Source organism: Phalaenopsis equestris, unplaced genomic scaffold (genome assembly GCF_001263595.1).
Source record: "Phalaenopsis equestris unplaced genomic scaffold, ASM126359v1 Scaffold000022, whole genome shotgun sequence".
NCBI classification, from domain to species: domain Eukaryota; kingdom Viridiplantae; phylum Streptophyta; class Magnoliopsida; order Asparagales; family Orchidaceae; genus Phalaenopsis; species Phalaenopsis equestris.
The window spans coordinates 403,692-424,806 of NW_018164464.1; the positions used below are offsets into that span (position 1 = coordinate 403,692).

The window sequence follows — 21,115 nt, forward strand, 5'->3', positions numbered from 1 at the left end:
CGGTCGTCACCCGCCGGCTGTCCATCGTCTGCTGTCAGCCGCCGGCCATCCTCTTGTCGTCCACCAACCCATCGTCGCTAGAAGCCTGCAGACCCCCCTTTCTCGCTGCCACTAGACAAAAAAATATATCTTGAAATACATTGTTTTCAGTCTACTTCAATCCAAATAAAAAAATAAAGTCCTACGTTTATTTCACAGTGAACAAAATAACTAAAGTATTTCAAATACATGGTAATGATAGTGCTCTGTAAAACTTTTACATTGCATTTCATTTTTAACAAACCAAATAGCCCCTGAAGTAATTATAAATGCATAATTGACAAAAATAAACTATATCATTTATAAACAACATAAGAAGTGAAGCACTCACATTGTTTGTTAAATTTTTAATTATTATAGTGGGAAGGAGATTGCACATCTATTTAAATTATTAAGCCTTAAAAAAAGTTGAAGTCTCAATCTATCTAATATGTCCAAGTCCCTAATTCAATTAATATACAAAATGCTCTTTTCATTAATCAATTGTCTCCTTAAATAATATAAAGAATCAAATAAAAAAGAACATCCATGTGTTATCATTGAGCACCATTAAATTGAAAGAAAAATTTGTTATGGTAAATATAATTATAAACAAAGTGATTGTAATTTTACTAAATATATGTAAAGACATGATAAATATAACTAGTGCATGTGCTCCTCAAGCTAGATAAAAAGATAGTTACAAATGTCAATTAGGGAAAAATATAGATAGATCATTTGCAAAGCATGTATAAATATAGAGGACATTTATTGGTTATGATTTAATTAGACATGTAAGCACTAGTCGAATGGGCTATGAATATGCACGGTGGAAAGAAATTAGAGATAAAAATGTGTTGGGGAAAGCTATACTTGATTTCACGATAGTTTATGATCTTGTAATAGAAAAAGAAAAACATATAATCAAAGATGAAAAAGAATAATTCTTCTTACTTTCAAAATCGAAAGCACAAGTAATTAAAAATTATTTTCAAGTCAGAATGAAAGAAAAAGCTTTGAAAAGATTATAAGATTATGCCTACCAAAGTTTAACACCACAAAATAGAATAAATATTATAAATATTAATCTTACAAAAAAAAATGCAATTTAATAAAATTAACGTCAAAGTATTAGGAAAGAAAAGGGTAAGACCAAAGGTAGCATGAATTAAAGTTAAACCAAAAGGCATACAAAGAAGTTTAAAACCACACAAAATACTCAATAGAAACAAGTGGTGAATAGGAATCACTGAGCTAAACAATTATGATAACCAATAGTAAAGAATGCTGTGAAAAAAAAACGACAATCATAAGATAAGATGGAAGATACTGAAAGAATAGAAGTTGTTAATCTTTCAAGCTTGGTTGTTTAAGAAAAAAATTTGCAATCTATGTGGAGAGGAAGTCTGACAAGATTTATGTGAAGCTTGGTAAATAGAAGAAGACTTGAAGAATTTGGGGATATGGTCGTATTTGTCTCGGAATTAGGAATTATTAAGGAGATTAGGGCAAAGAGTTAGGGTAAGAGGGAGAAAGCATGCAGAGCTTTGGGTTTAGGATTAGAATTAATTAGGTACTAGAAGATGAAAGATCAAATGAAAGAGGTGTTCGAATTTAACACATCTGAAAAAAAGCATCACTTTAACATGAGTTATCACTTTTGGCCGAAAACCAACAAATATGGAGGATGTTGAGGGTCAAGTTAGGTGAAGCTTAGGCTTTAGTAAATCTTTATAAATATGGGCTAGAATTGACAGGAGTGCGAGGCTTCTCATGGGTTCAGGATTTCTGTGGAACAGTGGAAATTTGAGTTCCCACGATTGCGGGATAGTGATTTCCCCCCAAATACCTCCTGTTTGCAATTTCAGCCAGATATTTTTCTGTATGCACCAAAACTGTCTGCAAGAATCTCAAAACAATCAAACAGCCAAAGATGGTGGCCGGATAATTGAAGCGTCGGGCTAAAAGAGCATAACCTGAATCAGCCATTTGACATCCGACTGCTCAATCGAGTTGACCGACATACAATGTCGGTGAATCTAATGACAAACCATGCATACAGTCCCAACTACTTAGACTTCTTGCAAAGACATCCGACAACAATTAGTCGACCGACTTTACCTCGGCAGGAGCGATCGCCACGCGACCGGTCGCCTCGGTCGACTGAACTAGAATATGTCGATTAACTGATAGCAGTCATATTCCATTCAAATTGTAATGCAAAATTAGTATTAAATCAGCACATTATTTGCATAAAGAGTAGTTTTCATAACCATTCCCTCCTTTTTATAATTGTACAAATAGGTTCGTATATATATGGAGCAAGAAGATGAATAAAGGGGATTTTATTCCCCGACTTCTCTACTCAGAATTATCTAACTGCTCAAGTCTCTCTTCCCCCCCTTTCACTTGGCTCTACCTCTCATGGTGTGCATTTCCGAAAGATAATTTAGGATTCAACATCATAAAAGTTGGTGCAGTGAGCGTGAACATGCCCCAGACGAGAAGTGGAGCAAATTACGAAAGAGAAACCCCACAGAGAGGCATAGCATCCATGGAATTTAATAGAAAGACGGTGCATCGAGACATTCAGAAAGAGGTCCAGGCACTACGCATGCGGATGATGGACCAATTTGAAGCCCTGCCAGCGGTGATGACTCGGAGGGGCGATCAACCTCCGCTTTTGGAAGGAAAATCTCAGGGAACTCGCTCCCAAAGAGTTCTTCGCGATAATTCGCCCGCGCCCAATGATCAAGCTAACGATCGACCAACCGAAGGGCAGGGAGACTCCCAACTCGCGGATAGTGTGGCGATCATTAGGCACCGGGCGAATCAGGGAGCACCCATCCGGCCGACTGCAGGCAGCGCTTTCTACCGGTGAATCCTACATACCATACCCCCAGCGAAGCTAAGGATTCCTTATTTGGATCCTTACAAGTGGAGGAGTAACCCGGTCGACCATTTAGCTTCTTTCGAGTTATCGGTTGGGAGTCCTGCAAATCAATGACGCTATGAAGTATAGAATTTTCCTGACCATGCTAAAGGAGGTCGCACTCAGGTGATTCAATAGCTTGCCAAATGGAATCATCTTAACCTTCTACAAATTCATAAGGCTCTTTTTGGTGGACTTCGCCGACGAGAAGAAACCAAGGAAAGATACTAAGACTCTTCCCCAGATCAAGCAGAGAGAGAATGAGAGCTTGTGGGCTTACATTAAGGAAATATTGGAAGTGAAAAACCTAGAGCTTCTCATAGCCCGTACCGAATCTAAAGCAAATGATTCAGGTACGACCTGAAATTACTCAAACCAAGATCATTAGCGAGGTCTTGGAACTAGCCAACGACTATATCACCACCGAAGAGGACCTTATGGTTATCATCAAAGTACTAAACGGTTTCAAATAATAAATCTTACAGAAATTAAAATAAATATGGAAGTTGCAAAAATTGTTTAAAAAAAAAAACCATTTGCAATGCATGTTTTAGGAATGTTCCGCTACAAAGTTAATAAGTCACCAAAAGATAAAATATAATTTGTTTAATACTATAAAGGAACAAACAACATGATAACATGAAAATAGTAGAAAACAAATTATCAACACAAAACAAATTGGGACAAAGGAGCAAAACTTGCTCATATACTAAAATGATGATGGGACATGACACAATGCAACGATAGAAATACAAGAGAGATGAAAAGAATATTGACAAAAGAAATCTAAACCTAGCATAAATCAGGCCAAGCATAGGGCAAAGACAGAGAAAGGTAGAGACGACAACTCAATAAAAATGTTTAAATGCATATAATAATATTTTAAATATTTAGAACTTTTTATATCTAAAATATAAATGCTAAATTACTTATTTTTTTCCATAAAATATTAACAGGGACAAATAGGAAGTGCACATTTTTAAGTGTGCATGTATTTGTTTAATTCTAACCTCATTAAATTTTATTCGATAAATTCTATACAGCTCATTGCAAAAAAAAATACTCAAAATCAGGTAAATTATTTTTATCTATACTTCTTCCACAAGAAAAAAAGCAAAACTAAAAGTAATATTTTTTCATCTGTAGTCTGTAAGTGGTCAAAGAGTTCTGTCAAATTAAGGGTATGCTAAGAATCACTATTATATTTGTATTTTTTATTAGTTATCTAGATGCTTAAAAGTATATTTAAAAATAAGGTACTTGGTGTACATTATTTATATATACTAATTTGATTGATGAGACCATTGCTAAAATTATTAAAAATTTATAACAATGAAGCAAATGTTTAGAAGATAAGTGACTTTGGGTCAGTATAAGTATATGATATGTTATTTTAGTGGGCCCGATATTAATAATTATCAATAAATATAGATAAAAGATCTAAATAATACCTAGGTATGATAGTTTTAAGTATTTCAGATCTATTATGTCGAAGAAGAGGGCAGGTCGTGTTAAAAACATTTATAATAAATCATAATTCTAAACAAGTGAAAGTGTCATTTTACTAAAGAAAAGGAATATTTTTCATAAGAACATAACATTTAGAGTTCGGCCTATTTGTTTAAAATGAACATAAAGAGGTGCATTAGCAGTCTATATGATAAGAGAATCTAATTAGAATTGTAAGGCTATATTGCAATGTGTTGGTTGATAAAGTATTATTCATTAGGAGCCAAAATGAGTGAGGAAGAAATAGAAAAGATAAGATGTAGGTGAGGTAAAACATAGAGTAAAATTAATTGTACTAGGGACTACATAAATAGCACCTATTGAGCACAAAGTCAAGGAAATCAACTAAAGTGATTTGAGCATGCAACAACGCAAAAAAGATGCAACAACGCATCAAAAACACCCATAATCATATATGAGGTAAAGCACAAAAAAGATGCCTCATAGAGATTTATGATATCATATAGAATCAAAAATTAAAAGGCCGGATCCAAACAGGGATTATCATATAAAAAATATAAATATAACTTTTGTAGATACATATATTTTTAAAAATAACATATATTAACCAAAAAATCATATGACAATAACAATGGCACTCAACAAGAAATGCTAGAGAGAAAATTGCAATGAATTATAAATCACTCAGTATTTATTTGGATTTACATCTAGTTTGAAGCCCAGTGAAGAAAAATAAGTAATGATATATTTCATTCTTATTCCTAACCCTTCTAGCAAAAACAAAATAAAATCTTTTATCTATCAGGGAATCAACATTTTGAATGCTCCAATAGAATCAAAAACCTGTGGTGACAAATAATAGTCTTTTTTTTTTTTGCGAATGAGATGAAACTGAGGCATTTCAAGAACTAACAGAATGTTCTCGGTAATAATATCAGTAGGGATAGATATTTTAGTCATAATCTAAAGGAAAACTAATCTTGGCTCTAGAATCTAGGAATAGACCTAAACAGCTAAGGGAGGATCTTCCACTAATAGCGCAGGAGAATTATTATAAGCATCAAGTGGAAAGTCCTATAACTGAAATTTAAGATATCTCAACTAATGATGAAGCTTCAGAAAATTTATGCCCAACATACAATAAGAGAAGCAGCTATTTTTTTTTGGCAATATCCAGACAAGAAAAACCTAATCAACATCTCCATATGAGAAAATTTTGTGATATCAAATTCCACTATCCCTTTTACCAATGTTCGGTAAAGCGAGCAATCACTATACCATCTACAAAGGTTTTCCAAAAATAGAAACAAAAAAATGGAAGACTAGTCGAAATAGTGAATAAAATCGTAGAAAAAAATCTAAAAAACAGTGAATAGAGGTTCTCTATAGTAATCAAAAGATGGGGCATTTTGATATATCCACCTAAAGGAAAATAATATAATATGAATGTTGTGAGAAAAATCAAATATAATTTTCTTTTAAAGAAAGTATTATGTGGACATGTCAAGGGTCCATAAATCCAACAGAATAATCACCTAATACTTGTAAATAAGACAAATACATACAAATTACCTCTAAGCTATGACGGTTCATTAATAATTTGCCAATAAATGAAAAGCAAGCGGCCTAACAAGAACAAAAATCACTTTATTGGAAAAATGGAAGGCAAACTTTCTTGGAAAAGAGAAGGCTACTTCCTTTGTTAAATCATTTAATTTTGATGAAAAAAAATTGGAGCATTATTAAGTGAAGTAAAACGCATGTGACATTGAACCCCAAACAACATTCGGTTGAGATAGAGGAGGCTGAACCATTGGCGTGAAAAAAATAAGAAAAGCCTTAGAAACAAAGTGGTCAATTGAGGAGTTGGTGATCTCATTGAGAGTTAAACAAGGCTCTAGGAGAAATCATCTTACAAAAAGGCGGAATCCAAAAAAAAATAATAAAACAAAAAAAAAAAAATCACCTAACAGTTTTCAACAAACTGAAAAGAGAACAAGAATGGCTACAAACATGAGAGGCAAAAATTCTACCACCAAAGTGAGTGAAGAGGATTGAACGATGATGTTGCAATAGGTGCCAGAGGGACCAAGAGCAAACGTGACACCAACATCATAAGGTAGCATCACCATCAAAGATTACCCATGGACCCGAAAATAAAATGAAAGCCCTCCAACAACGAACCCAGAAAAAGCTACATCAATGGCCAAAAGGATCAATGAAGGTCATAGAAAGATTCATGTGTCCTGGGCCTAACAAGCCTACTCTAGCGAGAACTCAATATAACACCCTACAAAAAAGCAGTTGTGAGCACAACAAGACATGACACACACAAAGTGTGTAAGTGTTGTATAACACCATAGATTAATGAAAAGAAGAATGGTGTCCTCTTGGTTGTGAGTTTGCATCTCATTCAAATATTGTTTTAGCTATCATATTACTGTTACAAATTCAAGAAATAACAACAAACACAAAAAATGTGAAAAGAAAAATAAACATCAGCAGAATACTACATGATGAATTAAAACAAATGGCAAAAACCTTACAAATAAAAACCTTGGACTAATAGAAAAATTGGTTGAAGTGGTATCAACCACATCAGCATGTAGATCTTTTATGCTTAATGTAATTAAAAAACATATTGCACTAAGCACATAAATTGTTTTGATCGAATTAAGATGAAACAAGTAAGCCAAAATGGAACAAAAGTTTTGAACATTGAAAAACTTCTTGATGTAGCTATTGGAATATCAAGATCATGAAGGCATACTCTTTGTGATTACATATGATGGAAGTGGGAAGGCTTTTTTTCTTTTTTTTCTTTTTTTTGCACTAAATAATAATTTTATAACCAATTAGTAGAATGAATACAATAAAGGGAACAATGTCAAAAATTCTATGTGAAAAGTAAAAGTCTCAAAATACAATTCAAGATACAATGATAGCGTCCTCCAATTGAAACTAAGAATTACATATATCCTTATTTACAGCTCCTTGCTCGAAGCTTGGTGGATATTGGGGAATGAAAATAACATTTTTCTTGTTTCTACCCCACCTGCCATATAGAGTTTAAAATCTCCAATCCACATAAATATTGATCTTAAAATAAACCATCAAAATCATAAGGTTGTTCAATAATATGGCCATGAACATCTTCAATAATAGGAGGAAGATGATGAGCTAGTCTATTAAGAAGGACGAGTTGATTATTCATGCATGTAGATGTGGAGCTAACCATATCCTGAGACAAATAGCAAGGGCAAAGAGGGTTTGGAATGAAATAGGGATGGATAATTTATGGGAATAAATAAAGTGTTCAAGAGCTAGCTTGAAGGGATAAAGCAGGCTTGGATATGACTTGTAGAAGATTAGGCCAACAATTGAGAGGGCTGTAATAGGTATAAGGATTTTAGAAGAGATATGTTGGAATTGACTTCAATGTTGCTTGGAACGGTGAAAGCCGAGAGGGCTTACGGATGAAGGGGAAAGGATAGGGTGGATGTCCTTGGGAGGTTGTGAGATGATTTTAAGAATATAAATGAATTTTAGGAGGTGAAAAGGGTTCAAGATGAATGTGTAGAACCAAAATAAGGAGAGGAGGATGAAATAAAAGCACGAAAAAATGAAATATTTAACTCAACAAAGCTCATGAGTTTGGATCAGGCCTAAAGCCACCAATATTGTAGATTAGCCACCATGCCACTCCACACAAATCCACAATAAGCAACTGTAGTTAATTCATTTAAAAAATGATCAAAAGTAAGTATAACATTCGGTTATGTATAAAAAAAAGGGAAATACATCAATTCCTTCATAATGGTTTCTAGCAAGGATTATAGTGGTCCCAATAGCAATTAAATATTTAGATCAAAATCAGTGACCAAACAGTCAAATTTTATAAAGGGTTTTAAGTTGCTTTCCCTTTTATTTTTTACTTTGCTTTAATATGAGATTTTAAGGCCTTGTATAGAAGGTGGGATGGACTTAAAATTAAAGCACATGTTGAATTTTCCCAATGAAAGGGTCAGCTACAACATGATTTATCATCTTTGCTTTGAAATTATAAGTAATCATGATAACATTGATTTAAAATTTTGATGCAGAGCTATGATGATGATGATGAACACAGGTTGTAATGCATTGCTACTTTTCCAAATTTTTGGTTAACCTTTCTAAATAAAAGGAATAGTTCGAAAGAACATGCTCTCTACTTAACCTTCAATCTCCCAAACTCAAGCAAATAGACATAACATAGAAAAAATAAAATTTACAAATTGACTGAAATGTAGCAAGTTATGATAAACATATTTTGATCCGCATAATACATTCATTGAGGAGGTTAAATAAAAAATAAAAAATAGAAAAAAAAAAATTTTTTTTTTTTTTGTCGTACTTCTTTCAGTGATTAGCACATGCAGCTAGAAAAGAGAGTTTAGTCGTGGTGTTCCTGTTCAATGTTGTTGATCTTGTGTTCCTACACATATTCATCATAAACTTTTCATATTTTCAAAATATGAAAGTAAAGCCATTGATTCTTCAAAGCTCAATTCTGGAAAAGGGGGTTAACTAAGAAAGTAAAACCATTGGTTCTTCAAAACTCCACAAGTAACTTCTAACTTTCTTGATAATTGAAAGCAACTCTCTGTTGCGTTAAAAAAAAATGTTAAAAAACGGAACTTGTCAAAGTTGAGTCGCTGAAATGACAAGCCACTTAACAGGGCAACCTTCTGCCTTGTTGCAAGCCTAAAGCTTGCAAATTAGATCACATAAACATCTCCGTCAAGTTAATCCCAGCTAGTGCAGTGCATCTCATCTGGTTTCCTAAACTGATAAAGGGAACTAGACTAGAATGAAAGACGAGTGAGTATCTCTAAATAAGGTTAATGACGATAATGAAAGCTTACTAGTTTTGGGGCCAGCTGGATGGTTCCAAAGAGCTTGAAGCTTTGATGCTGCCATAGAAACACTTTATGACTCCGTCAATTTGCCAATCCCACGTCTCTGCCTTAGAGTAAAAACAAAGCATCGAAATCTAACAAACCATTAAACTCCGAAAAGAAAATAACATCGTTGCATCAGTATTAATACTTAAGGAAAGCTACTAAAGGATAGCTTGGTCAACCATTGATACTAGCTCAATACTTGTCACTCGAACCCGTAACAATTGATTCTAACCAGTTTGCAGATCCCAGGCTTTCAATTTCCAACATAGAAATTATTTAAGGGAAAGATGTTGAGATAATAAGCTATTTTTTACAGCGGGAATTGAGCCACAGAATCTAAAATCCCCTCTATCCTCCGTTTTGCCTTAAAACCTGGATTAATTAAACCCTAGCATTGGCCGGATTTAACATAAATTCGCAGTTGCACGAATACCTTTTCTTCTTCACAGGGAGCTGCTCGCGTCGACACCTTCTGAAGCGATCAACAGTCGCGACTTCCTTGCTTCCTTGCCATAAAAAAAAAGTTCGGATTTTGGGGGAGAAAGAAGATTACGGATTTTAATTTTAATAATAAATATATATATAGGGAGAAGCCCAAATACGAATTTCCAATGCCTTAGGCCCCTAAAGAGAAAATTATTACATCAAAACTTCACATGCAAAGCTACTTGCGGAGTTTAATCTCGTGCAGACACGTGGAAGGTCGGCTCACATACATAAAAAATGAAAAATAAATAAATAAAGTGCGACCCGGCACGAACGATGCGTTACAAAGCATAAGCAAATATTTTTGCGTTATTTATTCTTGTCATCTTGTTATAGGAATATTTTCTCATGTTATTATGAACAACGCATCAATAACACATTAAATAGTACATGAATAACTAAAAATATATTCAGAATAACGCGAGTGAATATTCCTATAACAGGAAATATTCCTAAACCATCAATAACGCATTAAATAATTATAAGTTATTAATAAATATAAATTATGACATCTAAATAAATTATTTTTGTTATATAACACACTAATAACAAACTAATAATATGTAATAACACAATTATACACTCTCTATCTCACGGTATAACACGTGAGTAATATTCTCTGCGAATTATACCGCAGGTTATAAGGCCGCCCCACGAGTTATGCAGCCGCCCTATAACACTCCTCCAGTCTGCGGTATAACACGTATGGAATATTCCCAACGTGTTATACCGCTGGCTAGGGAGTGTATAATTGTGTTATTATGTGTTATTATATGTTATTGTGTGGGGGAGAATATTTAGAATAACGCAAAAAATAACACATAACGCAAAAAATATTTAGAATAACGCAATATTCTTATACCCCCTAATAACACATAACGCAAAAAATATTTAGAATAACGCGGAAGAATATTTTTATACATTTGAATATTTCTATAACGCATCGGTTGGGCCAGTTCGGGCATTTTCATTATTTTTTTCATTTTTTATGTAGGTAGGGCGGCCTTCCACGTGTCAGTGTGAGTCTGGACTCTGCTAACAGCTCTGCATGTGAAGTCCTGGTATAATATTTATTCTATGATGAGAGTCTACGTCATGTGCCTAAATATTCGAGAACCCAGCGCCACTGGGGATTGAACTCATGACCTGAGGGGACTTACAGTGAACCCCGCCAATCAACAGGCCACGACTTGTGGTATATATATATGTATATATATATGTATATATATATGTATATATATATACATATATATATATATATATATGCACATATATATGCCCCTCTTACAGATTATCATCATCATGCATGAAAATAATCTTTTGAACAAAAAAAATATTCAAATTATGCTACAAATCATCCGGAAGTTTCAACACAGTCAAACAGACCGGCTAGATGAGATTGACAACTCTGTGGGTCATCCGATCGGAGTGGTTTATATATTATTATTAATTGCTACAAGGACTTTATAAATAGTCTCACATCTCTCAAACGAGAAGGAGTTGATGTCCAACATCACATCGTTGTCGACCGCTATCAACCAGTAGTTTTCGATCGCTGTCGAATGTTGCCGACCATCACCATTGGCAGTCACCGCTTACTTCTTCTGTCAAGTTTATCCACGCAATCATCAAGTTTTTTTTTTTTTGGGTTTTCCAAGTTTTTTTTTTTTGTGTCTGCTGATTGTTTTTTATTTTGGGTTTTCCAAAGTTTTTTTTTTTTTGTGTCTGCTGATTGTTTTTTATTTTATTTTATTTGAGTGTGTATTGAATCTTCGTACAGCGCTAAAATAATAATCTATTACTCTATCAGAACGAATCTTCTAGCACTCATCAACACACACACACATACATAAATACACACCCGCGCAAATGGAGAGTGCAAATTTCTAAAGCTAAATTAATTTTGTATTGAAATTAATTTAATCAAAAAAATTAATCTAAATAAAATTGTACCTATCTGGCACAATTTTTGGGTTTATATGGTTACAAAGGAATCGAGTGACAAACTACTCTTACTGTGATAAAAGCCCATTCCTATTTGTTTGTAAGTAATCGAATTAATTCCTTTTCATAAATATTTTGTACTTAAATAAGGAAATATGCCCAAGTCATTGTTCGATTCATTTATAAATAAGCTTCTGAACGATTAAAGCTCAATTAAATACTCGTGAATAAGCTCGATTAAAGCTCATTTAAAACTCACTAATAGACTCATTTAATGCTCATGAAAAAACTCGATCAAAACTTGATTTAAAAATATATTTATATTAATTTAAATTAAACTAGTAATTAATATTTTCATAAAATAATATTATTTTTTAAAAATAAATTTTAAACATTTATTCTGATTATATTATTTAATTCATTTTTTACTTACAATTTTTTTAAAGCTTAAAAGATAACTATATTAAAATTAGATCTTAAATTATATAATTGTTGATATCCATTTTTTATGTAATACATGCGGAACATCCTTTCTGAGTGATACGGAACCGTATTAGGATCATACATGGCATACCGTGACTCAAAGAACCCATGGGACATTTAACTGAATGCTTCAGGCATGGTAGGGTCTTGCACCGCCACAATCATGCCCTGAAGCGATCATTGACAGGTTGGCATCACATGCGGTGTCCTCCACGTTGACGTTCGTTTGTATGTCATGGAGGTCTGTGTCTTGCTGATACAGACATTCTCACGATGCAAACCGTCAACGAGATTATTCCATAGGTGTTTATGCCCTGATCCTAAGGCCCAAACTGACGTATTTCACACCAGTACCATTTTTATTCGGTAACATGTATATGGAGCATCTTCTCAGGCTTTCAGGACGCATTTATGACCTCTCTAGCTGGTCGAGGATCATGTCTTGCTCATATCAGGTCTTCCTAAGTTCTCATGAGGCCTGAAACCCCTTTGAAGAAACTTTTCAGAAAGCCCAATTTATGTGGGGACCGGCGTGACTACGCCTAAATTGGGTGTGGGCACGCCCAAATAGTAGTGTGACTACCCAAAAACTAGTGTGACCACGCCTAAATCCCAGAGAGGTGCTCAGGTCCCTCAACCGGCATGACCATACTCGAAGGTGGCGTGACCACGCCTTCCAGACAAAGTGCTCGATGTAACTACGCCAAGTCTCGGGTGTGGCCACTCCAACCCCCCATCTGCGACACTTGTTACAGCGGCGTGAGCAAGCTCGACTTAGCATGGCCACACCGGGGCAACTTGTTTCATGATTTTTTTTCCATTTGATCCCCATATTTCTACTGATGGTGCCTCTAGGACCACCGGTTAGTGCTTTTGTCTAGTCCTTCACCCAAAAATAGTATGGGGGTAACCTAAGCCCATTTTAAAAAGGCAAGGTGGTTTTGAACCAAGGGATATGTTCTATGGGATGAAGATTTTGAAGAGAGCTTGAAGGGGAAGTTTTTTCATCTTCCTCATAGAGTAGGTTAGGGAAAAGATTTCTTCCATCTTCCTCCCCTTCTTCTTCTTGTTTTTCTTCACTTCCACTGTCACCTTCTTCCTCTTCAGCGCTCCCTGCGAGTTGAGCCCAGGAGATCCTCTTCCTAGCTTTGGAGAAGGAGAACTCTCGTAATCTCTTCATTCTCTTTAGTGCGGAGAGCTTGTTCATCAATTTGGAGAAGGAGAAGTCTGACCGTGTAATTCTCTCCGACGAGGAGAGGTTCTTCACTATCTTGAAGAAGGAATTCGGCTTCGTCATCCCCACCTTAAAGGAGCTTGGATAATTCCAAAAAATGATTCATTAACCACCGTGTCTGTGAGATCTCTTGAACTCTCGCTATTTTCATCTTTAGAGTCCCTAGGCCTAGATGTTGGAGGAGTTAGGTTAGGATTTTTGTGCCCTTAGAGGAAGACCCATAAGATTAGGTCCTTTTTGTTTTCCCCAACAAATTCAAAGAGTAAAACCCACCCATTTTATTTCTAGCCCAAAGTCCAAAGGCCGGGGTTGTACTAATCTCACCGTTTGCTTTGATGATTTCAATCAGATGGAAATTTGAAATCCATTGGCTGAAAAGATGAAGGCATTCCTTTGATCATCGTCTTCTCAGTCATGAAAACCCCTCTTTCAATGGATTCCCCACTTAGTGCCATGCAAACAGAGGTGGGCTTCATGTTGCCTTGTGCAATATGATGTCGGTACACCTCTCCATCACTCACCTTAGGTTTCACATGAGTTTGTTAGGACAAGCATGATTCATCGTTGGATCTAATGGGGGCCTCTAATTGCTTGTGTTTGCATTTCTATTGTGTGCACCACATGAATTTGAAAAAAATATATATGCATTAAAAACATCAATATTTGCATGTGTTATCGATCAACCACCTCCACTGGCTCGATCAACACTCTCTTTCTTTCGACTCGATCCATCGGCTGCCACTTTCCCAATCTTCCCAATCGACCATCTTCAATCCATTCGATTAATCGGTCACCACCCACCTGATATTATCGACAAACCATCCTTCATTGATCGACTGCATAACCCGACTCGATCGACCATCTCCAGTTTATTCGGTCGATCGGCTGCCATCGGCTTTATCATATCGATCAATCATCCTTCTTTGATCAATAGCACACCCTTGCCCAATCGATCATCTTCAGTTCATTCGATCAATCGAGCGCCACCAACATGATCGTATAGATTGACCATCCTTCATTGATAAGCCATGCACCCCACCCTAATCAATCACCTTCGGTCCATTCGATCAATCAGTCATCACCCACTCGATCTTATCGGTTGAACATCCTTTGTTGATTGCCACACAACCCAGCCCAATTGACCATCTTCAATACATTCAATTGATTTCTGCCACCAGCCCGATCGTATTGATCAATCATCCTTTGTTGATTGGTCGCACAACCCGAGTTGATCAACTATCTTCAATGAACTGAAGATTAATTGAATGTATTGAAGATGGTCAATGTCTAATGAGAAAGGATGTTTCAAATTTCAGCCATTGTTGTCTAGTTAGAGAATGAAGTTGATATTGATTCATTCGATTGGTCGAACTCTACCAGCCTGATAGTATCGATCAGCCTCCACCGCCCTAATCGTATTGATTGACCATCCTTTTTTGATCGGTCGCACACCCCAACCCGATCGATTATCTTCGTTCTATTCAATCGTTTGACACCCACCAACTCGATCATATCGATTGACCATCCTTCATCGTTCGGCCATACCTAAAACACCTAAAAATGACATGTTTTAAATATACATTTAATGCTCACTTTATGTATATTCTTAATGATATTACAATTTAATGAAAAATACCTTGCATATTTTTTGTTTCAAATAGATGAAATGGAGTTTAAAGAGAAAAGAAGAGAAAATGCTCACCTAGAATAGAGTCTTAGTATTGTTTTCTTTTGAGAAGAGTTTGAGGATTGATTCAAAGGGACTTCAGGATTTGTTTGTATATAAACCTAAGATGAGTGTTTTGTATTTTTGTTCAAGTTATACTTTCTTGTGTAAACTAGATCTTCAATACAAATCTATGTGTTTTTGTGTTATCTCCATGAATTATGAGTAGTTTTCCTTCTTTCTCCTTGCTATGAAAATTAATCATCTAGGATGAGAATGATTTGAAGAATTTTTTTATTTTAAATTTTGTGATTGTATTTTCAACAATTCTTCATTGACTTTGCAAACTAGTCACTTGTGAAATTAAAATTCATCGTGAAACATAATAACCCCGAAGGACTATGATTTCAACCAACTTGTGAGTACTGATCCCGACTTAATGCTTATGCACAGTATAACAATAGTTCTGATGGTATTTTTCACTTATATTTCTTTATTTTGCAACAAAATCAAAAACTTGATCCTGAAAAAAAATAAGAATTTAACTTTTTAATTTATATATATTTATATTGAGATACTACGCAAGTATACGTATCATTATCAAGTAATATAGGACTTTTTGATTAAGACTTGAATATCAAACCCAAAGGGAAGATTATGAAATATGCACTTTTTAGAAAGTTTTTCTATTTTTAAAAAGATAATTATTTAAACTAAAACTGATTTTTCCAGGAATTTAAAATTTAAATATTTTTGGTATTTTTGATATTTTAACGAAACAGTAACAACTTAAAAAGATAATTAAAGTTTTTGTAGAAGAAAAGTATTTAATATGAAAATATATTTCTTCTTATCATGAATCAGTAATAAGTATAAAAATTCTGTTGTGGAAGTATGCAAACTGTGTTATGCCAAATAAGAATAATAATATTCTTTACCCTTACTAGAGATGCTATAAAGACCGTCATCTCAGGGAAGATACTATCTCTCACTCTATAGTTCCCTCAATTCCCTCCACCTGGGTGCTAACATTCTCGCATCAGAAGCTAAAACAATAAACCAAGTTGGGGGCTTTAACCTGTCACTTTAAAGTCCTCTAACTCTACACCCATCAATGAATATTTCCCTATTTATTTGAACTCAATCATATGAACTACATTCTCATTCATACAACATCACATGATTCTTTCCAATTATTGACTGAGACAATACCATCTATTTCTTACATGTTCTCACAACAAAATTTAACATCTGGATTGTCCAAATCAAGCAGTAAATGACGTGCATGGATAAGATAAAGAAAACTACTCAAAATTCATGGAGAAAATAAAACCACATTTTAGTTTAAAAGAAGAAATCATTGTCAAACCAACAATAAGTCTCGATTAAAATAAAAAGTAGTTTAAAACAAAAAGATAAAAACTTATCTCAAGTCCTCCACCAAATTCTTGAAGTTCCTTTGAAACTCTTCTCTTTTACAATCACTCAAAACAAAATAACAAAAATGATAAAGTAAATAATAAGTGGTCTCTGAAAATCTCTCCGAACTAACTCCCCAGAGAAGAACTTTTAAAATTTGCCAATATTTTCAAGACTCTTTTCTAAGTCCTCTCTTCTTTCATTTATAGTTTTCCAAGAGGTGCCTTGAGATCTCTTTAAAATGTGTCTTAATTTGATGTATTTGTCTAAGAGACGCATCCTTTCATGATAATTTTCGTCCATGGTGGTTACAACCACTTATTAAGCCAATGAGTGACTGAAAAACCTCTTCAAAATTCGTGAAAATTGATTTTACTCGTCTAGTAACTGTCACTGACGCTTAAGAGCGGGATCTCGGCACTTAGGTGCGGCCTTCTCTGTTTAACCGGCGCTTAAGCGCCGGATCTGGCGCTTAGGTGCCAAAACTTTTTTGCACAATTTTTTGTCTTTTTGCTCCAAATTTGATCCTCTTTCACTCCTTTAAGCATTTTTTTTTCATTTTCACTTATATCTGCAAGAAAAAACACAAAAATACCTTCCATTAAAGCGTAATATCTCAAAAATAGGTATAAAAATATGTCTAAAAACACTATATATTTTAGGTGTATCAAATACCACGTTAAACTTTAGGATGGGAGATCGACTCAGCTTATTGGTTAGCGCAAATAGATAGGAAGATAAGTTTTGATGGGTGTAGAATTGATATTTTTAGAGTGACAGACTAGATTCTTTTGTCAATTCGACCTTGAGTTTGGTACCCGAGCCCCTGGTAGGTCCTATAGAGAGGGCATAGTGGGGAATATGAAAGGTGAGAGACAGAAATCTACTCAGCCCTACAGCACTACTATACAATCGAGAACAAATTTAAGATTAGCCAATGTTCTTTACATCCATCGAAAGGGGGCAAAGAATGGGTATGCTCCTATTTGTCACAACACAACATTTTATATTTTTAAATATTAAAATTCTACATTTATTATGATCTCTTTATAAAGGGAAAGATCTTTTACATGTCATTTGAACTCTTTTTAATAGTGTTAAGTTAGAAAATCTACATTTACTTTCTGCTTAGAATTAAGTTTGGTACCTGGGCCCCTGGTAGGTCCTATAGAGAGGGCATAGTGGGAAATATGAAAGGTGAGAGACAGAAATCTACTCAGCACTACTATACAATCGAGAACAAATTTAAGATTAGCCAATGTTCTTTACATCCATCGAAAGGGGGCAAAGAATGGGTATGCTCCTATTTGTCACAACACAACATTTTATATTTTTAAATATTAAAATTCTACATTTATTATGATCTCTTTATAAAGGGAAAGATCTTTTACATGTCATTTGAACTCTTTTTAATAGTGTTAAGTTAGAAAATCTACATTTACTTTCTGCTTAGAATTAAATTTGCATATACTTAGCTTTAATTTTTTCAAAGTATTTCAACATTTTTCTCCTATTAATGATGTGTACTTGGATGATGGTTTCTTCGTTGAGATGAGAATTCAACTGTTCATTTTGATTATTTATATTTGTAGAAAATAAACAAATAGGAATGCTACATTTTATCGAGAAGATCATGTGATTTTCTTTCCCTTCCTATAAGAACTGCTTTTTTAATAGATAATATGTAACTATTATTATGTGGGTTGATTATTACCATAATTTATTTGGTATAAAGGGAAGAATAAATGTAAGTAATTTATTTTATCAACATGAATATTATAAATTTAATCAATTAGAAAAAAAATTAAAAATTGTATTTTATTCTGCAGAATAAGAAGGAGAAAAAGAGATATCATTAACTTCAAATATGAAAATTATGTTAGCTTCCAACTTTTATTATGTTTTGTTATGAAAGTTAAACTGTGTTTCATTTTAATTATTGACAATTTTTTTGGAAGTTTGCAAGCTTTTAGTCGCTTCGATTATATAGTTATAACCTGTCCTTTTATTAATTATTTTAGAAAAAATGATGATAGAAATGACGACGAGAACCTAATTGGTAACTATAATTTCATATCTTCATGATTTACCATCAAATTTAGCCCTTCCCCCATTATAGTTTTCCATTTAGTTGTTGGATGCTGGTACTACGCTTACTCGTTGCTTGTTCACTTGTACATACTAGTGGTTCTTTTAATGCGTCAAATGTATGCATATATTGGGTTGATTGGACATATCTGAGCTAGAGTTAAATTCTCCATAATGTAATTAGTTTATTAATCGTGACATTAGATATTAGACCTTCATGAATACTGGAGGCGATGATATGCTTATTTATTTACAGTTAAGTAGAACCTTTTTTTTTAGTTTCTCAATGATTATATGCTTATATATATTATATATATGTTTCTCTTATTCTTTTTTATTATTCTATCCCCCAAGTATATTAGGGGAATCGTGTTGACTGATGCTTATTTATATAGGTCTTTGAAGTTATACTCATCAAATACATGTGTTAACATGTGTTTCAATCAGTATCACATATAAGTTTATGAATTTATCAATAATTTAAGAAAAAAGAGTATCCAATTTTTTTTAAATAATATCCTTATTTTGTTTGTAATGTGCATGCATATATTTGGCTATGATGACAATGTGGTAACCGTTAATGCATGTAGGAAGTTGGTTTCCTTCTTTGTTGGATTTATTAATGTCATTAGTTGGCAGTTGCCCTTTGCATACAATACTTGTAGATGGTTAGCAATCATTTGGGGTTTGACAAAGATATTCTATGGTGTTTGGTGCTCCACTTTACTTGGAAAATACCACAAAGAGACCTATAGAGTGGGATTTGGATAGAGCAGGTAGCAATGGAAACTTGTTGGAGAAGATTTAACATCAATACTTGATGCAAAAGCCTTATCAAGAAGGCTATGATAGGAGCTCACCAGATAATGTAGTAATGGTCTATATGGCCTTTAATGAATAAGAGTGCGTAAAGTGGTGTTGCAGTGATCTCTACTATAAGAGTGTGTAGACCAAGAATTAATCAAGCAATTGTGCAATTCAACTAGCCAATTTGGATGATCTTGAACTTAATCTTGTATAATATACATACTATATGCATGCTTATATTTGATTTTGCTACATAATAACTTAACTTTTGAGCATGTTAATAAGTAAAATTTGGGTTAGTATGGCTCACTTGCACCCTTAAGCGCTATCACTATCTTCCAAGCAATATTTCTTTGTGACCTCAAATGATATTTACTATAATGGTTAAAAGCAAACCCTTTCAAGCAAATCAAATGTTAGTTTTCATACTTTTTCCTTCATTTGCCAAAATGTAGTAATTGTCTCATCGAACACCACCAATTCTAGGTTATAATAGAAAAAAAGATAGTAAGAGAGTTTAAAATGTGAATAAAATTTGAACATAATATTCATTTTTTGAACCTTATTCAAACAAAGTTCGCACGTTATATTTCAAACATATAACATGGTGATTAACTTTAAAACTAATTTGATCGAAGTTCAAACAATGCACAAAGATGCTATAAAAAAGTGAACTTTATTCAAATCAAATTCAAATGAGGCTTGGATCATGTTAAAATTTTCCACTCTATTGCTTCGCCACCAATTCTAGGTTATAATAGAAAAAAGATAGTAAGAGAGTTAAAAATGTGAATAAGATTTGAACATAATATTCATTTTTTGAAACTTATTCAAACAAAGTTCGCACGTTATATTTCAAACATATAACATGGTGATTAACTTTAAAACTAGTTTGATCGAAGTTCAAACAATGCACAAAGATGCTATAAAAAAGTGAACTTTATTCAAATCAAATTCAAATGAGGCTTGGATCATGTTAAAATTTTCCACTCTATTGCTTCAAATCCATTAACATAATCATGTGGATGGATTGAAATTATAGGAGAGTTAATACAAAAGCAACATTGAATAAAAAGTAATATAAAATGAAATTCTTATTCATTTTTGAACCCAAGAGTATCCTTTTATCTCCAACCTACTATACTCTATAATTGTTAGCATTGAAAAGTACGATAAGTATACCTTTTAATTCTTTAAAATGAAAGCTTTTTATCAAATATTACACATCAAAAGTGCTCTCAACCATGTGGTTCTATGATAGAAGCAATGTATTTTGTGGCTATGCTCAACTGTGAGGGAAACAACAGGCAAATGGGAGTCGTAGATATATAATGCCACTTGTTAGCATGCGATCCTAAGGAGACTAAAATCTGGCGAGGTGCATCAATTATCAAACTCATTCTCAACCCGAAAACAAACTTTTAGTAAGAGTTGATCAATTAATATTTATACACGAACATATTCTTCAACAATTTCATTTTAATGTCACTCAAAAGCTTTAACTTTTGATATTTTTATACCAATATATTTTCTATTGATTAAAGCATCACCATTATTGAGCATAATGAAACCATAAAATATAAAATTTTAAAAAGGTCACATATATATATATATATATATATATA

The 21,115-nt window shown here is 33.7% G+C and overlaps 1 protein-coding gene across 3 annotated transcripts in view; it reads right to left on the reverse strand.

Annotated features, from left to right (window-relative positions):
* Positions 1–9,920, reverse strand: part of LOC110018465 (mitochondrial pyruvate carrier 4) — a gene marked incomplete at its 3' end in the record, with an annotated part of 30,272 nt that extends 20,352 nt beyond the window's left edge. Inside the window, 2 exon segments of one of the 3 annotated variants that reach the window (XM_020715785.1) lie at positions 9,325–9,421; positions 9,797–9,920. In XM_020715785.1, the coding sequence (XP_020571444.1) occupies positions 9,325–9,379 (55 nt within the window). In that variant the 5' untranslated portion in view covers positions 9,380–9,421; positions 9,797–9,920. 3 annotated transcript variants of the gene reach the window in all.
* Positions 9,921–21,115: the final 11,195 nt, after the last annotated feature.